Source organism: Amyelois transitella, chromosome 18 (assembly GCF_032362555.1).
Source record: "Amyelois transitella isolate CPQ chromosome 18, ilAmyTran1.1, whole genome shotgun sequence".
Taxonomy (NCBI): domain Eukaryota; kingdom Metazoa; phylum Arthropoda; class Insecta; order Lepidoptera; family Pyralidae; genus Amyelois; species Amyelois transitella.
In genome coordinates, this window is record NC_083521.1 from 673,981 (window position 1) to 695,549 (window position 21,569).

Consider the following 21,569-nt stretch of genomic DNA (forward strand, 5'->3'; position numbering starts at 1 on the left):
CCTGAGTTCCAACACAGGCTATATTTAATTCCAGTTGTAACAAGATTTCAGCCTGTGGAAGAAAAAGCCCTGTCGAGATCATTAAAAAACGCTATATATAACCGAATTACACGTGGGCGAAGCCGCGGGCGGAAAGCTAGTTAAGTATATTCTATTTGCAGATTCTTATCCACGCTAATACGAATAAAGAGAAAAGATTTGTATGTTTATAACGAATAATCTCAAAAACTACCCACTGATCTGACTTGAGGAGTAACATAGGCTAGACTTTTTGTTAGATATTTATAGCGAAAAAAGAAACAAGGCGAACGAAGTCGCTAGTTTTAAGTAAGGCTAACTGTCCACCTGATACTACGATACATTGCGTTATGAAGGGCCAACCTACTAGGTACACCGGGTCCTGAAGAATTGCGGTGGAGGCTGCGACTAGGAAGCCCTCACGCAAATACGAGACAGAGACAGTGTACATAACTTAGGTATGTAGAAAATAGATTGGTACATACTTATAACTACGGTTGGATTATAATTTGCAGTATTTATTACAGCTGTCCCTTGTTCGTAGAAGGAATGTTGGTTGGTATTGTTTTGAAAATGCATTATGCAATTTATACCTACTGCAAATGAAAGTGGATGACCTCCAATAATGTAGAGTTGTGTACATTCTTAAATTCGCAAGTTGGCAATATACATTCTTGAGTTTGAAAAAAATAAACTGTTAAATAAAAGTCTCTGAAACCAAGGTGTGCAGTTCTCAAGTGTTGGAACGCTCATTTGGAGAGAATTGATTTTCAGTATCTAGGCACTGCATGTAAACTACCTATAAGTTTTCTGGCGGTAAAATCTTTTTTCGAAGTGGTTGTAAAGTCGATCAAAGATTGCTATGTTAAATGCGGTGTTACACAGTAGAATAGTCGAAATTTATTGAGACTTACAAAATTTTTGAAAATGCTTAATAATGATAATTTTTGTTTGAAAGTGAAATTAGATATCGCTTTGAGCAAATCATCTGCTGATTATGTTGAAGTTTAGATACGATGTTGGAAAAAATATATACCTACTTAATTAATACAAATACACAGGGTGTATTTTTCACCTTTACCTTTATATATTAAAATTATACCTATGTACGTCAGTTACCTGGTTACCTGCTAACCTTTACCAAATTTTTAATATTTCATAGTCGGTCATAGCCCACTCGAGTGTAGATTCATTTAATTATAGCCATAAAATTTGTCAAAAATGTAACATCAAACCTTTGTGTACAAAAAAAACCTCGCTAAAATGGTATTTATCGGATGCTGTGAGCCAAAATGATGCTCATAACATCATCTGAATAGTATAATGATATCATAGCAGTTGCGTCGCGGAGCGCACACTTCGTGACATCATAATTTGACCTTACCGAAGTATTACTGGGCCGGGCGTCCCACCAAGGCAGTCTGCGCGACGCACTCGCTCATGAAGGGCGTGATTGTGCATTATCTTAGTTTATTTTGTGTTTATATTACGCATCACACGAAAACATGACCAGTAAGTATCGATTACAACTTAATAATCTATATTTTGGAGAATATTTGAGGTGTTGGCAATGAAATAAGCTTGTGATTTTGATAAGTGCGAGTTGGAGCTACAATATTATGGACATATTCTGGTTTTATAACGTAGGTGTATTGCAATGGTTTCAGTTTATTCTGTAAAAGTTCCTAGGGTTTAGGTGTGGTTTTACCTTTATTTTATTGTTTTGCAGAAATATGCTTTTGTGTTCCTTACTTACGTAAAAGAAATCGAATTATCGCACTTATTCAAAAAATTATTAGTCCCTAACCTACCTATTCAAAGGAAATAATTTTACACAATAAATAACATATTCAACTGGTAATTTTTTACACTTATTATAAAATACAGCACAATAAATGATTAATTATTTACTATCTGTCAACTCACCTCACACACGCTGACCTCACATATATAAGTAGGTAGGTAGGTATTTAACAGTTTTTCTTGTGTTGACGAGATGTCGAGATGTATCGGTGAATCATTTATTGACTAAACTATTGTCGGAAGCTCCTTCCGTGTTAATTTGTTGATCTGTCTTGTGTGTTATACAGGATGTTGGTGAACCACAATCATGTAACACTGCACCATTAAAACTCGTATGATAAATGTTAAACAATAGCTTGGAAAAACGATGTTAGTAAATACCTCGGTACCGTTTAGACGATTTTTTTGAAGGTGCACTAAGTAACATGGTGTTACAGTAGAAACTTAAATATGTATCGTAATGGAAATTAATCGGTTCATCATTCATTCAGCAATCATTTAAAGTAATTGGCCCTTTGTTATCAATGAGATTTTTTACATATACAGTTCATTCATTCGTTCATGTAATCACGTCTATAGGCCACGTTCAGCTGTTAGGCTCAATTATAGAATTGGCATTCAAATAGTAGCTTATCTCTATGAAGAATTCTTAGTTTAAATAAGCCTATCCCTTAGTCGCCTTTTACGACATCCATGGGAAAGAGATGGAGTGGTCTCAAATACAGTTGCCTGGATCCAGTGTCCGTTTCCTCACGATGTTATCCTTCACCCCCACCTTCTAAGACCATTTTGTAAAAATCAAACGTTATGCATTATTCAAGAAAATAATCATCAGAACCTTAGCCCAGTCTCGCGGTAGATTTGAACCATCATGCTTTATTATTCGGGCACCCGATGCACTTGTTCCCTACTTTTTGCTCGTCACTATATCCTATAGGTGCTTTCCTAAACCTATATATTTTTATTCCGTAATAGCCGGCCGGCTAAACATAACCGCACGTAAGCGCCATTATCGTTACAATTCGATTACATTTCAACACGATCGCATTCGTGAAGGGACCCCGTAATGTGTGTAATTATAAGTTTCCTGTACTAGTTATTGCAATTTCTATCACCTACCTATGTCTCTTACTAATGATATTCCAGTGTTTCCAACATATCTTAATGAAATAAAACACAAAAGTAATTTTAATTTTTTTAACGTCCCGGGTATGTCTGGAAATCTTATGAAAAAAATTCCAAACGTTATTTGTTTGTAATATCTTTAATACGAAATACGAAATAACACAAAAATACAGTGAATTTGTAAGACAAAATATACAATGGCGGACTTATCCCATTTAGGGATATCTTCCAGTCAACCATTGGAAGTAAACAGGTTCTAAACGATATGCAGCCGGGACGAGATATTATAAAGGTTCTTCTCTTAAAAACATACTAATTAATTTTTTTTTTCGTCTAGGTTAACCCATAAATTTCTGACACTTTTGACCGAATTGGGTAAATTTATTACAAAAGTACACACAATATAATGATAGCTTGGTTCACCGAACTCTGAGTAGAGCTGTCTGTTACCGTCAGACTAATTCAATTAGGTACTTTGTTTGTCTGTTGTTATAGCAGTTTTCTCTATAACGTCCACCTGTTGTGCGTTCTTGTCTTCAGCTCTAAGTTAGAAATCATTTTTAGGACGAGAAAAATGTTATCAAGGTTTGTCTCTGTCATCACGCTCCTTATTCCTTCTCCCCAATTTCAGCTATTGGTTTCAAGGGTTGAAGGTTACCTACTAACTACTTAAAATAAAATGCAGTTTTAAAAAGTTACCTACTGATGCTTGCCTAACTACCTATGTCGTAAACATATTGATTTTTTCGAAAATTTCGTTATTAATTATTATTAACAATAAAAAAATTCAAACCTGTAAAAATGCAGTTTTAAAAATTAACTGCTTGCCGAAGCTCAAGTTACATACATATACATATAGTCACGTCCATATCCCATACGGGGTAGACAGAGCCAAAAGTCTCGAAAAGACTCAAGTTCTAACTTGGCATTCTCTGAAATCTCAATAATCCATTGCAGTAAAATCAGAGGACCTGTCATCGGGGCGGGGCATCCAAGTGGTGGTCCCTGGCCCGGAGCACACCTTCATCCTGGACGAGGAAGCCCTCAGCAAGTTGCTGCTTCGAGAAGACATCAAGGACAGGGCGGTGGTGGTGCTGTCCGTGGCGGGCGCCTTCCGGAAGGGCAAGTCCTTCCTGCTCGACTTCTTCCTCAGATACATGCATCACAAGGTTTGTGATCCCGTGTGGTTCCCGGCACCAATACAAAAAAGAATAGGAACACTCCATCTCTTTCCTATGTATGTCCCAACTGTCTCGAAAAGACTGAAACGCTCAGCTGGCGTAATGATGGATTTGAAATTCAAATAGTGATATGAAGCTTAAAAGAAGAATGTCAAATTTTAATTTTCCACACACATCTATTCCTTACTGAAAACAAAAATTAAGACCTTCTTCGTATCTTTTAGAGTGGGTGCCATATCAACTGGTTTACTTGCAAATTAGTTTCTTATTCTTTAACCGTTTTCGACATCGACCGAACGGCCAAACGTGTTGCATTTTGCATTACGTATGTGACATTAAAAGCACCTTTTACAATGGCACGAAGATTGTAGGTACTATCCATAAAAAATATGTATATATAAATATATATTATGTATATTTTTTGTATTTAATATTAAAATCTCATATAAATATATTAATCTGAACAATGTATTTTCTCTTCCACATTCTATTCTAAGTTTGGATATTTGTGTAGTTAACGTTGCTGAAGAAAATGCTGCAGTGCAGTTTGTTACCGCTTCTTCTGCACTGACGCCTTGAAAGCGGCAGTAAACTTAGTTTTAAGTAGGTAATTTATTTGACGTCAACCAATGTTGTGAAACCAAAAGATTTGACTATTATTAAGCGATATGAAGTATCCTATAATAATGAATAAAAATTCTGAATTTGAATTTATTATTATGCGAAGGGATATAGACGTGACCATACTGACCATATGTATGTATGTATGTATTATGCGAACCGATCAAATTTCAGCCCTATCCAGAAAATTAATGGAAGAAAGTATCTACTTCCCAAAATGACAAGAAAACCATCTGTTTCCAGTACAACCTAGGGGAGACCGGCGACGGTTGGCTGGGCGCTGTCGACGAGCCGCTCAAGGGGTTCCCGTGGCGCGGGGGCTCCGAGCGGGACACCACCGGCCTGCATCTCTGGTCGCAACCTTTCAAAGCCACCCTCGACAATGGAGAGAAGGTAATACCTTGTGGCGACATCTCTACGCCACTCGTCAACAACATCAAATCACACAACAAATGTCAATCATCGCGAAGAAATTGACGCGCTCAGCCAATAGCAGCGAAGGACCCAAATCGCGATTTCACGGATTGGAGCTATATATACAACCTCCGACACAACATCGTAGGAGCCGCGGTTCCCCAGGCATAACACCTAGCCTGGCGGAAGATCTTCCCTTTGGTGGCGGTCGAGCCGAATCATCGCTCCCGCTACAACCTGCTTTAAGTTATTATGTGATTCAAATCTGGGTGCCATAAGACGGGCGAATAGGACATCGGAAAAGGTATACGGGTATATTTTCTTTCTCGGAAGAGCAGTTTTCAGGAAATTAAAAAAATATATGTAATAACTCCTGGTTGCTTTTAATGTAGCTATTCTCTCAGTCACGTTTTGCAGAACTCTGCTGACTCTCTAGTAAAGAAATGAGTGGTTACGCCGCCTCCGGCAGGCCCAGATTGAAGGAAATCTTGGGTAGACGTCGCTTAAAATTATATGCGTACCTATGGTCTCAAAACTGAATAAAAAGGGCCGCGGACCTCAAAGGGCAGTCGGTCAACATTGTATTTGAATTCGGACAAAAACCCAAATTCAAAATTCAACATATTCTTCTTTCTCCTGACTTTTTTGGTTTGCATCATTACCACTCTAGAGAAGAGCGCGGGGTGTGACTTTGACCATGGATCCTAGATTGGCTGAGTCATGTTTTTACACGAAGCGACACCCATCTGACCTCCGCAGTCTTTGCAGGTAAACCTAACCCGTATTGGATCGATGGTTTTGCCTGAATGTAGGTACAGGTTACCAATTCAACAAACTTTATTTGTGCTATATTTTCAAGCGTTCCGAGTGGTTCCCGGCACCATTACAAAAAAGACTAGTACCTAAGCTTATAAACTTGGGATTCCTCTTTAAGGCGATGGGCTAGCAACCTGTCACTGTTTGAATCTCAATTCTATCACAAAGCCAAACAGCTGAGCGTGGCCTATCAGTCTTTTCAAGACCGGTGGCTCTGTCTACCCCGCTAGGGATATAGACGTGAACGTGGGATTTGAACATTTATTTAATAACCGTGTGGTTCCCGGCACCAATCCAAAAAAGAATAGGACCACTCTATCTCTTTCCCACGGATGTCGTAAAAGGCGACTAAGGTATAGGCTTATAAACTTGGGATTCCTCTATTAGTAGTTGGCTCTGTCTACCCCACAAGGGATATAGACGTGACCATATGTATGTATGTATATTTTCAGGTAGTGGTTCTGCTGATGGACACACAAGGCACCTTCGACAGTCAGTCCACGGTCAAAGACAACGCGACAGTGTTCGCGCTATCCACGATGCTGTCTTCGGTGCAGATCTACAATCTCTCGCTCAATATCGACGAAGACGACTTACAGCATCTACAGGTAAATAATACTGTACAGTTAATTACTAGCTAATAAAAATAAATGGGAGTAGAGGAAGATCAGGAATTGAAAAAATACCTAGCACAGATATGAATAGATGCCGCGTCACTGAACTCCACCGATAAGAACTAGTTCTTAAAAACTTATTAAATATAAGAAGTAATTTCCATCAATAGATAGAATCATCGAATCTTTTTCCATCGCGTGTTCTAAAAAGAATGAATGAATTAATTAATGAAATATTTTTTTTGAAATTTAATTTTGAGAATTCCCATTCGGTTTGAACAGGCAGATGGAACATAAAAGCTTTCCTAAATTTAAATTAATAGACAAAATGAGGAGCATTTTACCTCGAGCGTCCATCGTCTTTATAAGAGAGTTCGAAAAACCTCGCCAATTTTTGCGGGATACGCAACCGATGTTATCTATTTAGTGTTCAATTCTTATCAAACCACCGAATCTGATAAGCATGGGAAGATAACTCAGATAGGAAACGTTAAAGGATATTGATGTCACGTTATTTAACCACAGAGATCTGTCATGACGTGATGCTGGCTCATTCTAAACCCTCTGATATCAGAAGGTTTAGAATGAGATATACATATATACATATGGGGCGTGTGTCGAATTTTCAAATATTTTGGGGTACTCTTTTGGTTATTAAGCCGCTACATTTATCACACTTATACAAATGAAACTTTTAAGTCACGACACGAGTCTTTGTTTATTTTTTTATTACGTACGCAGATTGACCTGCACTAACACCTAGGTCATAACTGAAAATCAGCGTATTGCTCTATAGCAATAAATTCGTTGAGTTGTGACCTTTTTGTATTGCTGCAACTCACACCCTAATTAATTTGTATTTCATATGAAATTGTAAATTGTGTGTAGCAAATCAAATAAATGAATTATCTATCTATATAAGAAAGATGATACCCTTATCTCAGAAGTTACTGTTACAAATTTCTCTATCTAAGTATTAAACAACATTCCTTTTTTGGATTTGAACATTTTAGCCACGTAAATAGCCGGAAAACCTACTTCTAGTGAGCAAAGACCTACCGGACCAAGTGGAGAGAGGAAAGTCGGAAGGCGGACCTCGGGCCCCGAAACACTGTTGAGGGTGCAACCGGGAACACGCAGAGATGTGAGAGAGAGTGTCAAGAATGTGCTCGCAACGTCATACACGTTTTCCGTTTTTCCCACTCCCATTAGAATTTAAGAAATACTGTCGTGGTGCTCGTCGTAGTAATTTGTTTTCGCTTCTAAAATATACAATATGCTACATGCCCCTTCGGGAGTACCGTAATTCATGTCTATTTTTGTACATATTCTTGTTTGTCTTATTTTTATGGTGTTTTACGAATAAATTCTTTTTACTTTACATTACTAGGAGTTCTATACAATATTGATTAATTTGCCGGGTGGTTCCAAGCACCAATAGAAAAAAGAATAGGACCACTTCATCTCTTTCCGTTGGATGTCTTTAAAGGCGGCTAAGGAATAGGCTTATACTTGTGCTTCCACTTTTAGGCGATGGGCTAGCAACTCACTATTTGAATCTCAATTCTATCATTAAGCCAAACAGCTGAACGAGGCCCTTCAGTCTTTTGATGACTGTTGGCCCTGTCTACCCCGCAGGGGATATAGACGTGATTATATGTATGTACATACATACATACATAAAATCATGCCTCTTTCCCGGAGGGGTAGGCAGAGGCTACATCTTTCCACTTGCCACGGTCTCTGCATCTCTACGTCTCTGTAAGTATGTATGTTGTTTGATTTCCAGCTGTTCACCGACTACGGCAGCCTGGCGCAGCAGAAGAGCAGCGGGAAGCCGTTTCAGAAGCTTCAGTTCCTCGTGCGCGATTGGAGCTATGATTACGAGTACCCATACGGCGCCGAGGGCGGTCAACAGTTGCTCAGCAAGAGATTGGAGGTATGTATGTATGGCATCAGACCTTCATCTTGGTAGCAGTCGAGTTTGGAACATCCTATCCTACTACTATTATAAAGGCGAAAGTTTGTATGGATGTTTGTTACTCTTTCACGCAAAAACTACTGAACCGATTACCATGAAATTTGGTATGTAGGTAGCTGAAGACCCAGAATAACACATAGGCTACTTTTTATCCCAGAGTTCCCGCGGGATTGATAGGGTTTCCATGCGGACGAAGTCGCGGGCGGCCTCTAGTTATAAATATAAATATCTACAGGACAAATAACAAATATTGAGTTAGCCTCGAAGTAAGTTCGAGACTTGTGTTACGAGATACTAACTCAACGATACTATATTGAATAAATACTTATATATAAGACCCAGGCCAATCAGAAAAAGTTCTTTTCTCATCATGCCCTGGCTGGGATTCGAACCCGGGACCTCCGGTGTCACAGACAAGCGTACTACCGCTGCGCCACAGAGGCCGTTGAATTTAAAAATATACGTTTCAGTTCATTGACCCCAATTCAATCTACCTATTCCGATCTTTAGTGATAAGGGTTGTCCTCTCTTATCATTTTTTTTTAAACTAGAAATTAAGTACTTAAAAATCATTTATATGGCAAAACAATGGTTGCCGGGACAGCTAGCTATGAATAAAAAATTAGAATTACAATTTGAGATGGATCTTCCTGTTCCAGGTGCACGACGGCCAGCACCACGAGCTGCAGACGCTGCGGCGCCACATCGCGGCGTGCTTCGAGGAGTTGGCCTGCTTCCTCATGCCGCACCCGGGCCTCAGGGTCGCCACCAACCCGGAGTTCAGCGGGAGACTCAGTGGTGAATACGTACATACATATTAACATACTAGCGACCCGCCCCGGCTTAGCACGGGTGCAAAATTATAAATGTTATCTATTATACATAAAAACCTTCCTCTTGAATCACTCTACTTGTTACAAAAAACCGCATCAAAATCCGTTGCGTAATTTTAAAGATTTAAGCATACAGACAAACAGACTAAAATAGCGACTTTGTTTTATACTATGTAGTGATGGTCACGTCTATATCCCTTGTGAGGTAGACAATGCTAACAGTCTTGAAATTAGGTAGGCCACGCTCAGCTATTTGGCTTAGTGATGGAATTGAGATTCAAATAGTAACAGGCTGCTAGCCCATCGCCTAAAAAATGAATCCCAAGTTTGTAAGCCTATCCCTCAGTCGTCTTTTACGACATTCATGGGATGTCGTAAAAGGCGACTAAGACATGAAGTACCTACTTATTTGCCATGTGTAATGACATATAAGCTGTCACGATGATAAATTATCTATGTAGTTGTAACGTAAAAGTGTTATTACCTTACCTAGGTAATTAATTATACATATGTCGTTTTGACTGCTGTGTAAGATGAAGTCTCCGCCTACCCCTACAAGAGAGAGGCGTGATGTATTTACATATGTGTGTATGACAATTGATTTGTCGTTCACTTAACTATAATGTGTGTTCAACGGCCTCTGTGGCGCAGCGGTAATACGCTTGTCTGTGACATCGGAGGTCCCGGGTTCGAATCCCTGCCAGGGCATGATGAGAAAAGAACTATGTCTGATTGGCCTGGGTCTTGGATGTTTATATATATAAGTAATTATTATAAAATATAGCATCGTTGAGTTAGTATCTCGTAACACAAGTCTCTAAGAACTTACTTCGAGGCTAACTCAATCAGTGTAATTTGTCCTGTAAAAAAAAATGTCTCTATCCAGACATAAGCGAGGAATTCAAGACGTACCTGAAGCAGCTGGTGCCGATGCTGCTGGCCCCGCACACCCTGGTGCCGAAGCGCATCGGCGGGCAGCGGGTGAAGGCGAGGGAGCTGCTGCAGTACTTCCGCTCCTACATGAACATCTTCAATGGCAGTGAGCTGCCGCAGCCGAAGACTATACTGGAGGTAAACTATACATCTTAATACATACATACATGTGCCTTGTGGTTCCTGGCACCAATTGAAAAAGAATAGGACCACTCCGTCTCTTTTCCTGTGGGTGTCGTAAAAGGCGACTAAGGGGTAGGCTTATAAACTTGGGATTCCTCTTTTAGGCGATGAGCTAGCAATCTGTCACTATTTGAATCTCAATTTCTATGCCAAATATTATTATGGCAAAGAAGAATAAGACAAAATGATTTAAACCATACAAAGTGGCCCCTGCTGGGAGGCGCACTAATCCTGTAGTTGTACTCATTATACTATCTAAGTGGGTACTTGCGAATAATTCATAAGTCTAATGTGCTTTAGAAAGTCCAATTGAAATCTCCAGGCAACAGCCGAAGCGAACAACCTGTCAGCCGTGGCGGAAGCGAAGGAGGTGTACGACTCTTTGATGGAGGAGGTGTGCGGCGGGGCGAAGCCCTACCTGGAGGCGGCGCGGCTGCGCGCCGAGCACGCGCGCGCGCGCAACAAGGCGCTGCACGCGTTCGCCAGCAGGAAGAAGATGGGGGGCGGGGAGCTGGCCAAGGAGTATAGCGATAAGCTTGAGAAGGTAACAGAATTTGGATATTCAGTATGTTGGAAAGATTTGTTGGTTAATTCTTATCTAGGTAACCTACTTATGGTAGACGGTGTAGCTATTGATTTTAAAAAGATACTTGGAGACTTCTCTGAAAATTGACTGACAATCAACACATAATTGTTATTGATAAATCTTACCGATATTTAACAAATTGAAAAAGTGCATCCACTAAATATAAAGTAAAACTTCACAGCCAATGTTAATTTCCATTACATAAACACACGGGTATGTAATGCACTGAAACTCTCCTAAACTTAATGTAATATTCCAAATTGTAATTGTACAATGAAAATTTTTAAGCGAAAATAGTAATAGTTAAACTCATACTTTATAACATAACTTTCCATAACAGGAACTGGAAGAAACATTTGAGCAACTTCTAGCACATAACGAAGGCAAGAACATCTTCCGGCTGGCCGGCACGCCGATCGTGCTCGTCGCGCTCGCTCTGCTCGGCTACATGCTCAGTCTGCTCGGCTCCGGGCTCGGCGTCCAAACGCTTGTAGCTATCGGACAAACTATCTCCATTTTGAGTTTGGTCACACTTGGACTGTGGGGGTACAGCAGGTGAGAAATTGCATTATTTAATAATGCTATAGTTTAAAAATAAAATGAGAATTTTATCCGTCGAGTAGCGCTCGCTCCTCTGTATTCCATGCTTAGTCTGCTCGGCTACATGCTCAGTCTCCTTGGCTACATGCTCGGTCTGATCGGCTACATGCTCAGTCTCCTTGGCTACATGCTCGGTCTGCTCGGCTACATGCTCAGTCTGCTAGGCTACATGCTCAATCTCCTTGGCTACATGCTCAGTTTGCTCGGCTACATGCTCAGTCTGTTCGGCTCCGCGTTCGGCGAGCTAACGCTTGTAGCTATCGGACAAAATATCTCTATTTTGGTTTGGTCACACTTGGACTGTGGGCTACAGCAGGTAGGACATACATACATACATATGGTCAAGTCTATATCCCTTGCGGGGTAGACAGAGCCGACAGTCTTGAGGACATGTTCTATATATACCATAGTTAAAGAATTGAGCGCTAGTTTTCGGTGGATGTCACAAGAGGTGGATGTCACAAGAGGTGAATGAAGGACAAAAACTCTTCTTTCTACTGGCTGTAGTTCCGGTTGCATTCTCACCACTCTGGAGAGGAGCCCGGGGTATGCCATTGACCATGGACCCTGGATTAGGTGAGTCGGGTTTTTAGACGAAGCGACTCAGCAAACCCGATGTTTGTGGCGAGATGTAAAAATGTATTAGTGTCATTAATTTTTCATCAACTAAATTTCAGAGTAAGCGGCAACATGCGCGACACGGGACTGAGAATAGACGAAGTGGCGAACACCATGAAGAATTATGTAAGTGTACCCGACGCTTCCCGCGGGAACCATTTCTTTTCCAATTAGAATAGAATAGAATAGATTTATTTTCAAAATTAGATACAAGGTATCACTTATTGACGTCACATAACTTAAATTTAATTATAACTAATACCGCTTCTAAAGCGCATGTGTAGAAGAAGCGGCGGAACAAACTACACTGCAGCATTTTCATCGGACGTCAATCAATATTGCTATTTTAGTAAGCTTGCATGAAGAAAATTAATGAATGTGAATAAGGTAAATACGCAAAGGAACTATGCAGGGATATGCGTGGCAAGTGGAAATTGTAGATCTGCCTACCCCTCCAGGAGGAGGCGTGATTATATTAGATATAAATCCTTATTTTTACCTCAATTAGTCTACTGATTAAAAAGTAATGATGTATAAAGTTACTTATACTAGGGGAGCTTTATTACTTATACTAGATTGTCCCGTATATATATATTATTAACTTGCGGGGTAGACAGAGCCAACAGTCTTCAAAAGACTGATAGACCACGTTCAGCTGTTTGGCTTAATGATAGAATTGAGATTCAAATAGTGAATGGTTGCTAGTCCATCGCTTAAAAGAAGAATCCCGAAGAAACATTTTTTATTTTTATTTTTATATTTCCAGGCAATGAGCCAGGCTGTGGGCCCGGCGAGTCGGATAGCCGCCGAGACAGCGGCGGGTTACACTCGCAAGGACTCATAACTGCCTCTACACTGTAATGACCATCGCTACATCTCTGCAGATGAACAGAAAAGTGCATCGAGAGGCGCGCTAAGCCGTTAGTTCCGGCTGTCATCACTAGATGGCAGTCGTGAAGCCATGACAATTACGTTTAGGCGGCGTTAAAAATCTGACACTAAAAAACAACGATAGAAACAAACATTATAGGCTTATAAACTTGGGATTCTTCTTTTAGGCGATGGGCTAGCCGCCTGTCACTTGAATCTCAATTCTATCATTAAGCCAAAAAGCTGAAAGTGGCTTATCAGTTTTTTAACTGACTAACAAGTCTGTGAGCTGTCAAGACCGTTGGCTCTATCTACCACGCAAGGGATAAAGACGTAACCATATGTATGTATATACGTTGCGGTGTAGACAAAGCCAACACAGTATTACTGAAAGGCCACGTTCAGTCCGCTGCATTATTCCTGTACGTAGGAACAAAAACGCGGCAGGCTGTGTTTTGTGTTCCATGGCCGGATCGACTACAAACACCCGGAATATAAGTTGAACCAAAATGGCGTTGCATGGTATGCCCAATCGGAATGGCACTTGTAAACATGCAGTGTACGTAGGTCATCTTAAATTCCGGCTTGTAGTTATTTAACTGGCAAAATGCCACGAAAAAATCGGTTGTCTGTAAAGTCGGTTTACTGGCGATAGTTGAACCGTTCAACTTGAACGTGACAACGTCTTAAGAAAATACTGATGGAATGGTAGCATGTCCACGCAGATGCACGCAGATGCATCGTTACTCGAGTAGAAGAGAGACGGATGTCGAACGCTCCCGAACGCGAAGGCCGATCGTGCCTCTTTGTCGCTCGTTCCGCGCTCTCGCTAGCACTTCAAGCCTTACATGGAACGCCTCAGAGCGAGGTAACGCCGCATGAGTCAGGTTTTTTCAAGCGTGCAACAGGCTCAATCGAAATATAAGACGTTGTAACGTCAAAAATAAAACTATGCCCCTCGTGATTGAACTTAGGTGTGGTAACCGCTTACCATAACAAGATGAATCATCTTTACATACATACATACAATCACGTCTATATCCCTTGCGGGGTAGACAGAGCCTACAGTCTTGTAAAGACTGATAGGCCACGTTCAGCCATTTGGCTTTAAGATAGGATTGAGATTCAAATAGTGACAGGTTGCTAGCCCATCGCCTAAAAGAAGAATCCCAAGTTTATAAGCCTACCCCTTAGTCGGCTTTTACGACATCCATGGGAAAGAGATGGAGTGGTCTTATTCTTTTTTGTATTGGTGCCGGGAACCACACGGCAAATCATCTTTACAGTGAATGGTAAAAGTGCAGTTATAGCTATATAAAACCATACACATATGAGATGTAGTGTCGTCACAAAGTGAAACTTTGCTAGTCAAGTGAAACGGATAATGTGGACTAATCAAAAAAGTTATATTGTGACTTATATACCTACTTGTAATAAATATGCCAAATTGGTGCCTTTAATAATCTTACATGTTACTTTTTTAATAATATTTGTAACGGATTTTATTGAAATCTCTTAACATTAATTGAAGCAATTTTAAGCATTTAAAAAAAAAATTTGACTTTGTAAAAATTTATGGACTGTCTTATACGTTTTTAAACTCAACTGTCGTAAAATATTATTTGCAAAATGTAAATGTATCATAGTGAAACTAGGTTATATGACATCTTTGCCTTGTAGGCGATTCTTAAGCATGATCAAGGTACATGTATTTATAGGGAGTTATATATACTTAAATATTATGACTTTACGACTTTATAATAACGCATTAAACGTCAATACTTAAATTTAAGCTAAATATAACATCAGAAAGTCTACTTCATCTTTTTTGATTGATTTTAAAGTTATAGCTAGATTATAATTTTTTTAGATTTCTATTATAAATAACAACTTGAAATACAAAATGTGGGAAATTGAATAATTTTCTAATTAAATGCAATAAAATGGTATGTAAATAATAAGGACCCAGCCACTGTGATAAATTCACAATAAAATTATTAATTATTTTCTTATTATTGTAACATTCTTATTGTAAGACTAATTACACAAGAAATTTATAAGTTTCAATAAATACATTTATTTTTATGGACTTTTTTAATTGACTCTTACTAGTTAGTTTTTGCTTGTATTGTTTTTTCTCTGTAGGTATACCTAATCTTTATTTTCTTTACATAATATACTTATGAAGTTGGAATAACGAGTTTGCCATATTATTTTTCGCATTTATAAATAGAACTTTACCATAGTTTTTTTTTTCACCATATATTCATACTCAATTCCATCCTACAGCCATATAGCTAAACTTGGCCTTAAGCGTTTTCAAGACTATCTTCCCCGCAAGGGATGTAGACGTGACAATATGTATGTATATTAAGATAAACTTTTAATTAAATGGGCATATTAAAAATTTTGAATTATTAAGGCACTCACTACTTAATTGCATAATATTTTAAAGCATATTGTATAGTCGACTAAAAGGTTTTTTATTATGATAAAAAGTTATAAATAGTATCATTAGTCAAATATAAATTATACCCAAACATATTATGGCTTAGTATGTTATGCATATGGATGGAGAGCCATTAAAAAGCCAAGGAATTCCAGTTTGCAAATAAAAGTCGAATTGTACCAAACTAACATTTATTTAGGGTAGTGTAAATGTGCCTTGGAACAAATAAATCTAGACTAAACTTAAGTGATCATTGAGCATACAACCAGCTTGAGCGGCGACCGATCGGTGTACAGTAAACTACATAGAAAAGTATACATAAAAAAATTACTTAAGAAGAAAGCATAATTTTCTATGTCGCCCACCGTTCCTACATCCAAAGTCACTGAAGGAATTATTACATTATCTACATTTAAAACAATAATTGATTAAAAAAAAATAGAGCTTTGTCACATACAGGCGCACGATAAGTTGGACAAATGATTGAACAACAATATTGTTCCTTTTTTATATTTAAACAATAAAATTAAACATTCGTTCTCGATTTTTAAAAACATAGAGTAAACCGATCGATCGTGCGGGCCACAAAAGTTAATTTGCGGGCGAATCCACAAACTTTTTAAAAATAGAATGAGAAAAACTTCACTTGAAAACAATGGCATAACCAGCCAGTGTTATAATAATGAAAATTTCAAAATGGCGAGTTAATTCGGTTTTAAAAAAAGTGGTTAGCTATGACAATGTTTAAAAGCAAAGTGGAGTTAGAACAAAATGTTAACACGATTTTTTAACCTACTGTACACACCGCCTATAAACAAACATGTTAATAACAATTACACGATAACATAATATAATCTGACATACTCTCTATTTTTCGTAAGAAAATTTTCATATTTGCCCAATATATATGGACTTAGTAGCTATTGTAATGGCAGAAAAACCAAGGATTACAAGATTAGTCTAGAATATTGACCTATAAATATTAACGGTAGCAATTATACATAAAAAATAGCTTCTAAGTCCGTGTAAATTAGGCATTTTAGGCGTATAATACATAATTTTTATAATGAAGCAGTCACATTAATGACTAGCTGGAACTTAAGCGATCAAAAATGTCAAAATCAGGCCGCGAAAGTTTGGCACATAGGAGTTTTTGATTGCCCATAAAGAAAATGGAAGACAGGCACATTCGGCGATTATTTACAAGATTATGTACATTATTTGATACTCCACGTCAAGGGAGGGGTTAAGCGTTTTATAAAATGTCCGGGGAAATGATCTGATTGCAAATTTTACATGATTTTATACTATTTATTTTAAACCCTTATTTTCGCCTTCTCTTGAAGATATACATTAAGTGTACGTGCGCTCTTGTTAATTTAATACGTTAATCACGACCAAATAATTGAAATTAGGTAATTATGACATATTATGATTAGTGACATTAGGGCGTCTGAAAAGGCATCAGAGTTAGAGAATAGCATCAAGGTTAAATATATTTTAGTTGTACACTTTACTGCCGCGCAATTTAAGAACGCAGTAAGTACCACTTACTGCGTTTATGGTTGTCCTATATGTAGGAGATGCTGACATTGCGATCTACAAGAATCAAAGACCCGTTTTCTTCTATCTCGTTTAGAAACGGAAATACGTTATAACATAAATGCAGTAATGAGCAGATTTTAATTTCACTTTCATAATATAACTGCAGTAAAAACACTTGCTTATTTAGTATTATGTAGAAACATTTCATAATGGTATTAGCAACACAACAATAGTGCAGTATTTACCAATAACGTCATTTTTTATATGTTGCCATGGTAAAAGCAAATGACTCTCACATAATATTCATGCAGCAACTACAATTATACTGCGTTTATCGAAAAGCTCGTCGGAATTGTTTTTAGGTTTAACAAGTCATGAACGCGGCAACTGACAATTACGGCATTTATTGTACGTTCATGTATTTGTTTATCACTAGAACGATATTTAGTTTAATGTCTTAAGATCACTTACTGCATTAATGCTTCAGCAATATACGTCTACTATTAAGTGAAAAGGGCCGTTCGCGCAAGTTACGGTTTAGGACCAAGAGACTCGTTAAGACAACTCTTTAAGAAAAAAACCTACAGACAGTAGCGTCCCAGTACATTTTTGATCTTATAATGTATGTTAGGAAAAATACCTCTTTTTTTCAAAAAGTTAGTGCCACAAGTGATAGAAATTTACGTAATAAACATAAATAAGTCATGCCGTTTCATAGGCTTAGCAAAGTCAGTAAATAATTTATGGGGAACTGTATACGATTTTATAATAGGTTGCCGGAGTCTGTTCTTGATATGCCCAACCGAAAATTCAAAGAGTATGTAAAGAAAGTACTTTGTGAGAAGGCTTATTATAGGACTGATGATTACCTTAATGATAAAAACATCTAGCTTGAGCTTGGCACAGGAACCTCGTAATTAATTGTAGTTTGATTTGAACTTAAATGAAAATTCAGTACACTCTGTACATAAAACTTTTTAAAGATTGCCAAATCCATAATATATATATATATTATATATATATTTTCTTTTTTCAATATTAAATTTCATAAATATATAAATCTGAAAAATGTATTCTCTCGTCCACATTCTATTCTAAGTTTAATTAATATTGTGACGTTGTTGAAGAAAATGCTGCAGTGCAGTTTGTTACCGCTTCTTCTGCACTGACGCCTTGGAAGCGGCAGTAAACTTAGTTTTTAAGTAATTTATTTGACGTCAACCAATGTTGTTAAACCATACGTTTTGACAATTATTAAGCGATATATAGTATCCTATAGTAATGAATAAAAATTTTGAATTTGAATTGAATTTGAAATAATGCATCGAAAACAAAATGCTCAAAATGTTAAATCATCTCTCTCAAGTACATAAAAAAAAATTACTTATATGAGATTTAATAGATTAAATTAAATATAGATTTATTTTTTTCAATATGATTAGTAATTGTTAAATAAAACTTATAATGAAACATTTACATTATTATTCAAACTTTTGAACCTCAGAGGTTATTATTTCGTACTTATCGAATTATTAATTTTATTTATTAAGCAAATGGACATGTTCCAGGAAGGTTTTTAATTTATTTTATAAGTTTTTGAACTGATTGTTATCTTACGAATCTCAAAATGGGTGCCATTTTATACTTAATTATTAGTTATAATTTTATTCTGTTAAGCAAGTGGAGATATTTTTTTGATGACCAAGAAGGTTTTTTATTTATTTTATAAGTTTTTGAACTGATTGTTACCTTACGAACCTCGAAATGGGTGCCATTTTATACTTAATTATTAGTTATAATTTTATTATGTTACGCAAACGGAGATATCTTTTTGATGACCAAGAAGATCTTTAATTCATTTTATTTTTTATTTTGGTATAGTTCAAAATGAAAGCGTTACTGACTTAAGATAAATGCAATGTAAATGCAATATTACTGCGCTATATAATCTGTGATAAGTCATTTCCTTTCATGTTTTTTATTATCATAAATGCAGTATATTATAAAGTTACGGCGCATATATTGTGTTGCAAAATGTAAAATAACATTAATTCACGTAACCTATGTGCTGTAAATAAAAGAATTTTAGCATAAATGCCGTAAGGATCAATTTTACTGCATTCATGAAAATAATGTCTTATGAAAAAATTAATTAAGCCATAACATAAACAGTTTTAATTAAATTTTATGCACTATATAATAATTTAAACACCAAACGCCACTATCAAAATAATCTTCGAGTTATGCTCTTTAAGTCAGTATAGTTATTTTTGAAAATTTTTGCATAACATATTTTAGGTAGCCTAAAATAAGTTTAAAACTTTGACCGCGTTTTTCTCGAAACTGTTCTCGTGTTCTTTACTGCGTTCTTAAATTGCGCGGCAGTTTAGTGGTGTAGTCGGTACTCAGTGGTGAGAATCTACTACCAGTCGAAATAAAGTTATTTTTCGTAGATGTTCAGCGGTACACAATAGCGACCAAATTCATCAGTAAACATAGATGTTTGATTTCGTTTTAAGAAAAAATGCAGTGTGTTATAGATGATTTTTTTCACAATATTATAAACAACATTCTTTAAATAAACATTTAATTTTCAAATTCTGTAACTATGGTACTAACAGCTTTAAGTATTACATATAAAAATGGTACAATTTACATGTTTTCTTTGTTGAAAATTTAATTATTTCTCAGCAGTGATTAGCCTCGGCCTCACAAACATTTACAATATACGCAGTATGATAAAAAATAGAGGGTAGTCATTACAACCGCCATAAATCTGAATCACACATCTCCAAACAGAAAAAGGGGCTAGCCTTTCATTCAAAAGCTGTAGAATCAAATTTTACAGATTTCTTTGATTGATTCGATTGAAACTAACGCAATATTAATACATGATAGTGTCAAAAGATGATGATTTTTTCGGCTCGGCTGTTTCACCTAGACATCAAAAATTTGTCAATGAAATCGTAAATTAATTTACCTAAACACGTAAGAGAAAGGCTTTATTACCCCCTCACCGGCAAGTTATATAAATGAACTTAAAATTCTACCCACAAACAATAATAAACTCTGAATTCCACAACAAACAATACTCCTAAAATATTGTAAAAAACACATTTCATTTTACTGAATTGGCACATACATTTAGTTAATTACATATACCAAAGTGTCATTAAATGCATGATAACATTGTCTACCGGTATTAAGGCCAATTGCTGTCAAAAAAAATAAAAAAAAACAATGAAGAAGAATAAACTTTATAGTTTTTAAACATCAATTATCAGTGCTTTTAATTCCAATGATAAAGTATTCATATCTCATTATTTTCTATTACTATCATCAACAGGCTGGCCGTAATACTAGCAAAAAATGTAAATACATGCACTATAGACTTTCTAAATAACTTGATATTAACACTAAGATACAAAATTATGTCTGAACCTCTTAAACGGCAGACTGAGCCTTGGGTCAGACCCGAACACTACTAAGATATATAGTTAGCAACATACAATATTTCTAGATATGTTTAATTGTGAATTATTTACATTTTTTAAAATGAAATTTCAATGATAATCTGATGAATGACTATGTTTTATGTGCAAAAGTCCATAGAAACATTTTCAAAAAGTTGTAAGTGGAAATTTTCAGCTGCACTGTACTACATTGCGCGATACTGTTGCTCGAGAGAAAAACATCAAGAACCTCTACACGCAATGGATGCTTAGATTTCACTGAATAGGTTTGTACTCTTTGGCAAATTAATTTGTAAAAAAAAATTGGAGCATTTCATAGTCTACCAGCAAATTTATCAAAAAATGACTATTTATTATTGTGTTATTATAAAATGAAACGCGTTTTTAAATTTAGTCATCAAGATTTAAACATTTATCAAAAGATCTACTTTGACAGTAAGAATGGTAGGTACGATCGCGTTCATATCTGCAGTCATAGTTTTAAAATTCTTACGGGTTAAAATAGCGTGCACTGTGGTTCCACTAGATACACACACACATGCATATTTAAAAAGAATAAATATTCCATCAAATGAATACGGTCTTTAATACCAATGATTACTAAGTAAAACAGTTTATTATTCTATGACATATAACATAACAAAACAGAAAGAGACGGTAATCAACGATGGCCGAACTGGGCCCGATAATTGTCGATCGAGATATCGTCGTCTCTCATTATTTGCATAAGATTTGCCTATAGAGGGAAGCCTGCGACTGCCAGACTTATGTCATTTCAATAAAGTTGAAAGTTTGTCTGCATACGACCCTAACATAGGTAGTGGTTCCTTTGAAAGTTATTGGGTAGCAATTTTATTACTTCGTGTGTGCAAGTGAGATCTCAAATATATTAGATAATCTCGCTTG

General features: G+C 36.8%; 1 protein-coding gene across 1 annotated transcript; it reads left to right on the forward strand.

The window, feature by feature from the left end:
* Positions 1–1,399: 1,399 nt before the first annotated feature.
* On the forward strand, positions 1,400–15,281 carry LOC106135262 (atlastin). Its single transcript, XM_013335509.2, has 11 exons — positions 1,400–1,530; positions 3,904–4,115; positions 4,992–5,141; positions 6,431–6,586; positions 8,382–8,531; positions 9,233–9,371; positions 10,293–10,477; positions 10,845–11,066; positions 11,449–11,663; positions 12,386–12,452; positions 13,093–15,281. The coding sequence occupies exons 1-11, from the start codon at positions 1,524–1,526 to the stop codon at positions 13,168–13,170; spliced, it is 1,581 nt and encodes a 526-aa protein (XP_013190963.1). The 5' UTR covers positions 1,400–1,523; the 3' UTR covers positions 13,171–15,281.
* The last annotated feature ends 6,288 nt before the right edge of the window (positions 15,282–21,569 follow it).

Excerpts from the sequence above, each read along its gene's own strand:
- LOC106135262 (XM_013335509.2), top strand. Across the intron at positions 9,372-10,292 it reads GTTCAGCGGGAGACTCAGTG|ACATAAGCGAGGAATTCAAG; the intron begins GTGAATACGTAC and ends GTCTCTATCCAG. Across the intron at positions 11,664-12,385 it reads GGACTGTGGGGGTACAGCAG|AGTAAGCGGCAACATGCGCG; the intron begins GTGAGAAATTGC and ends ACTAAATTTCAG.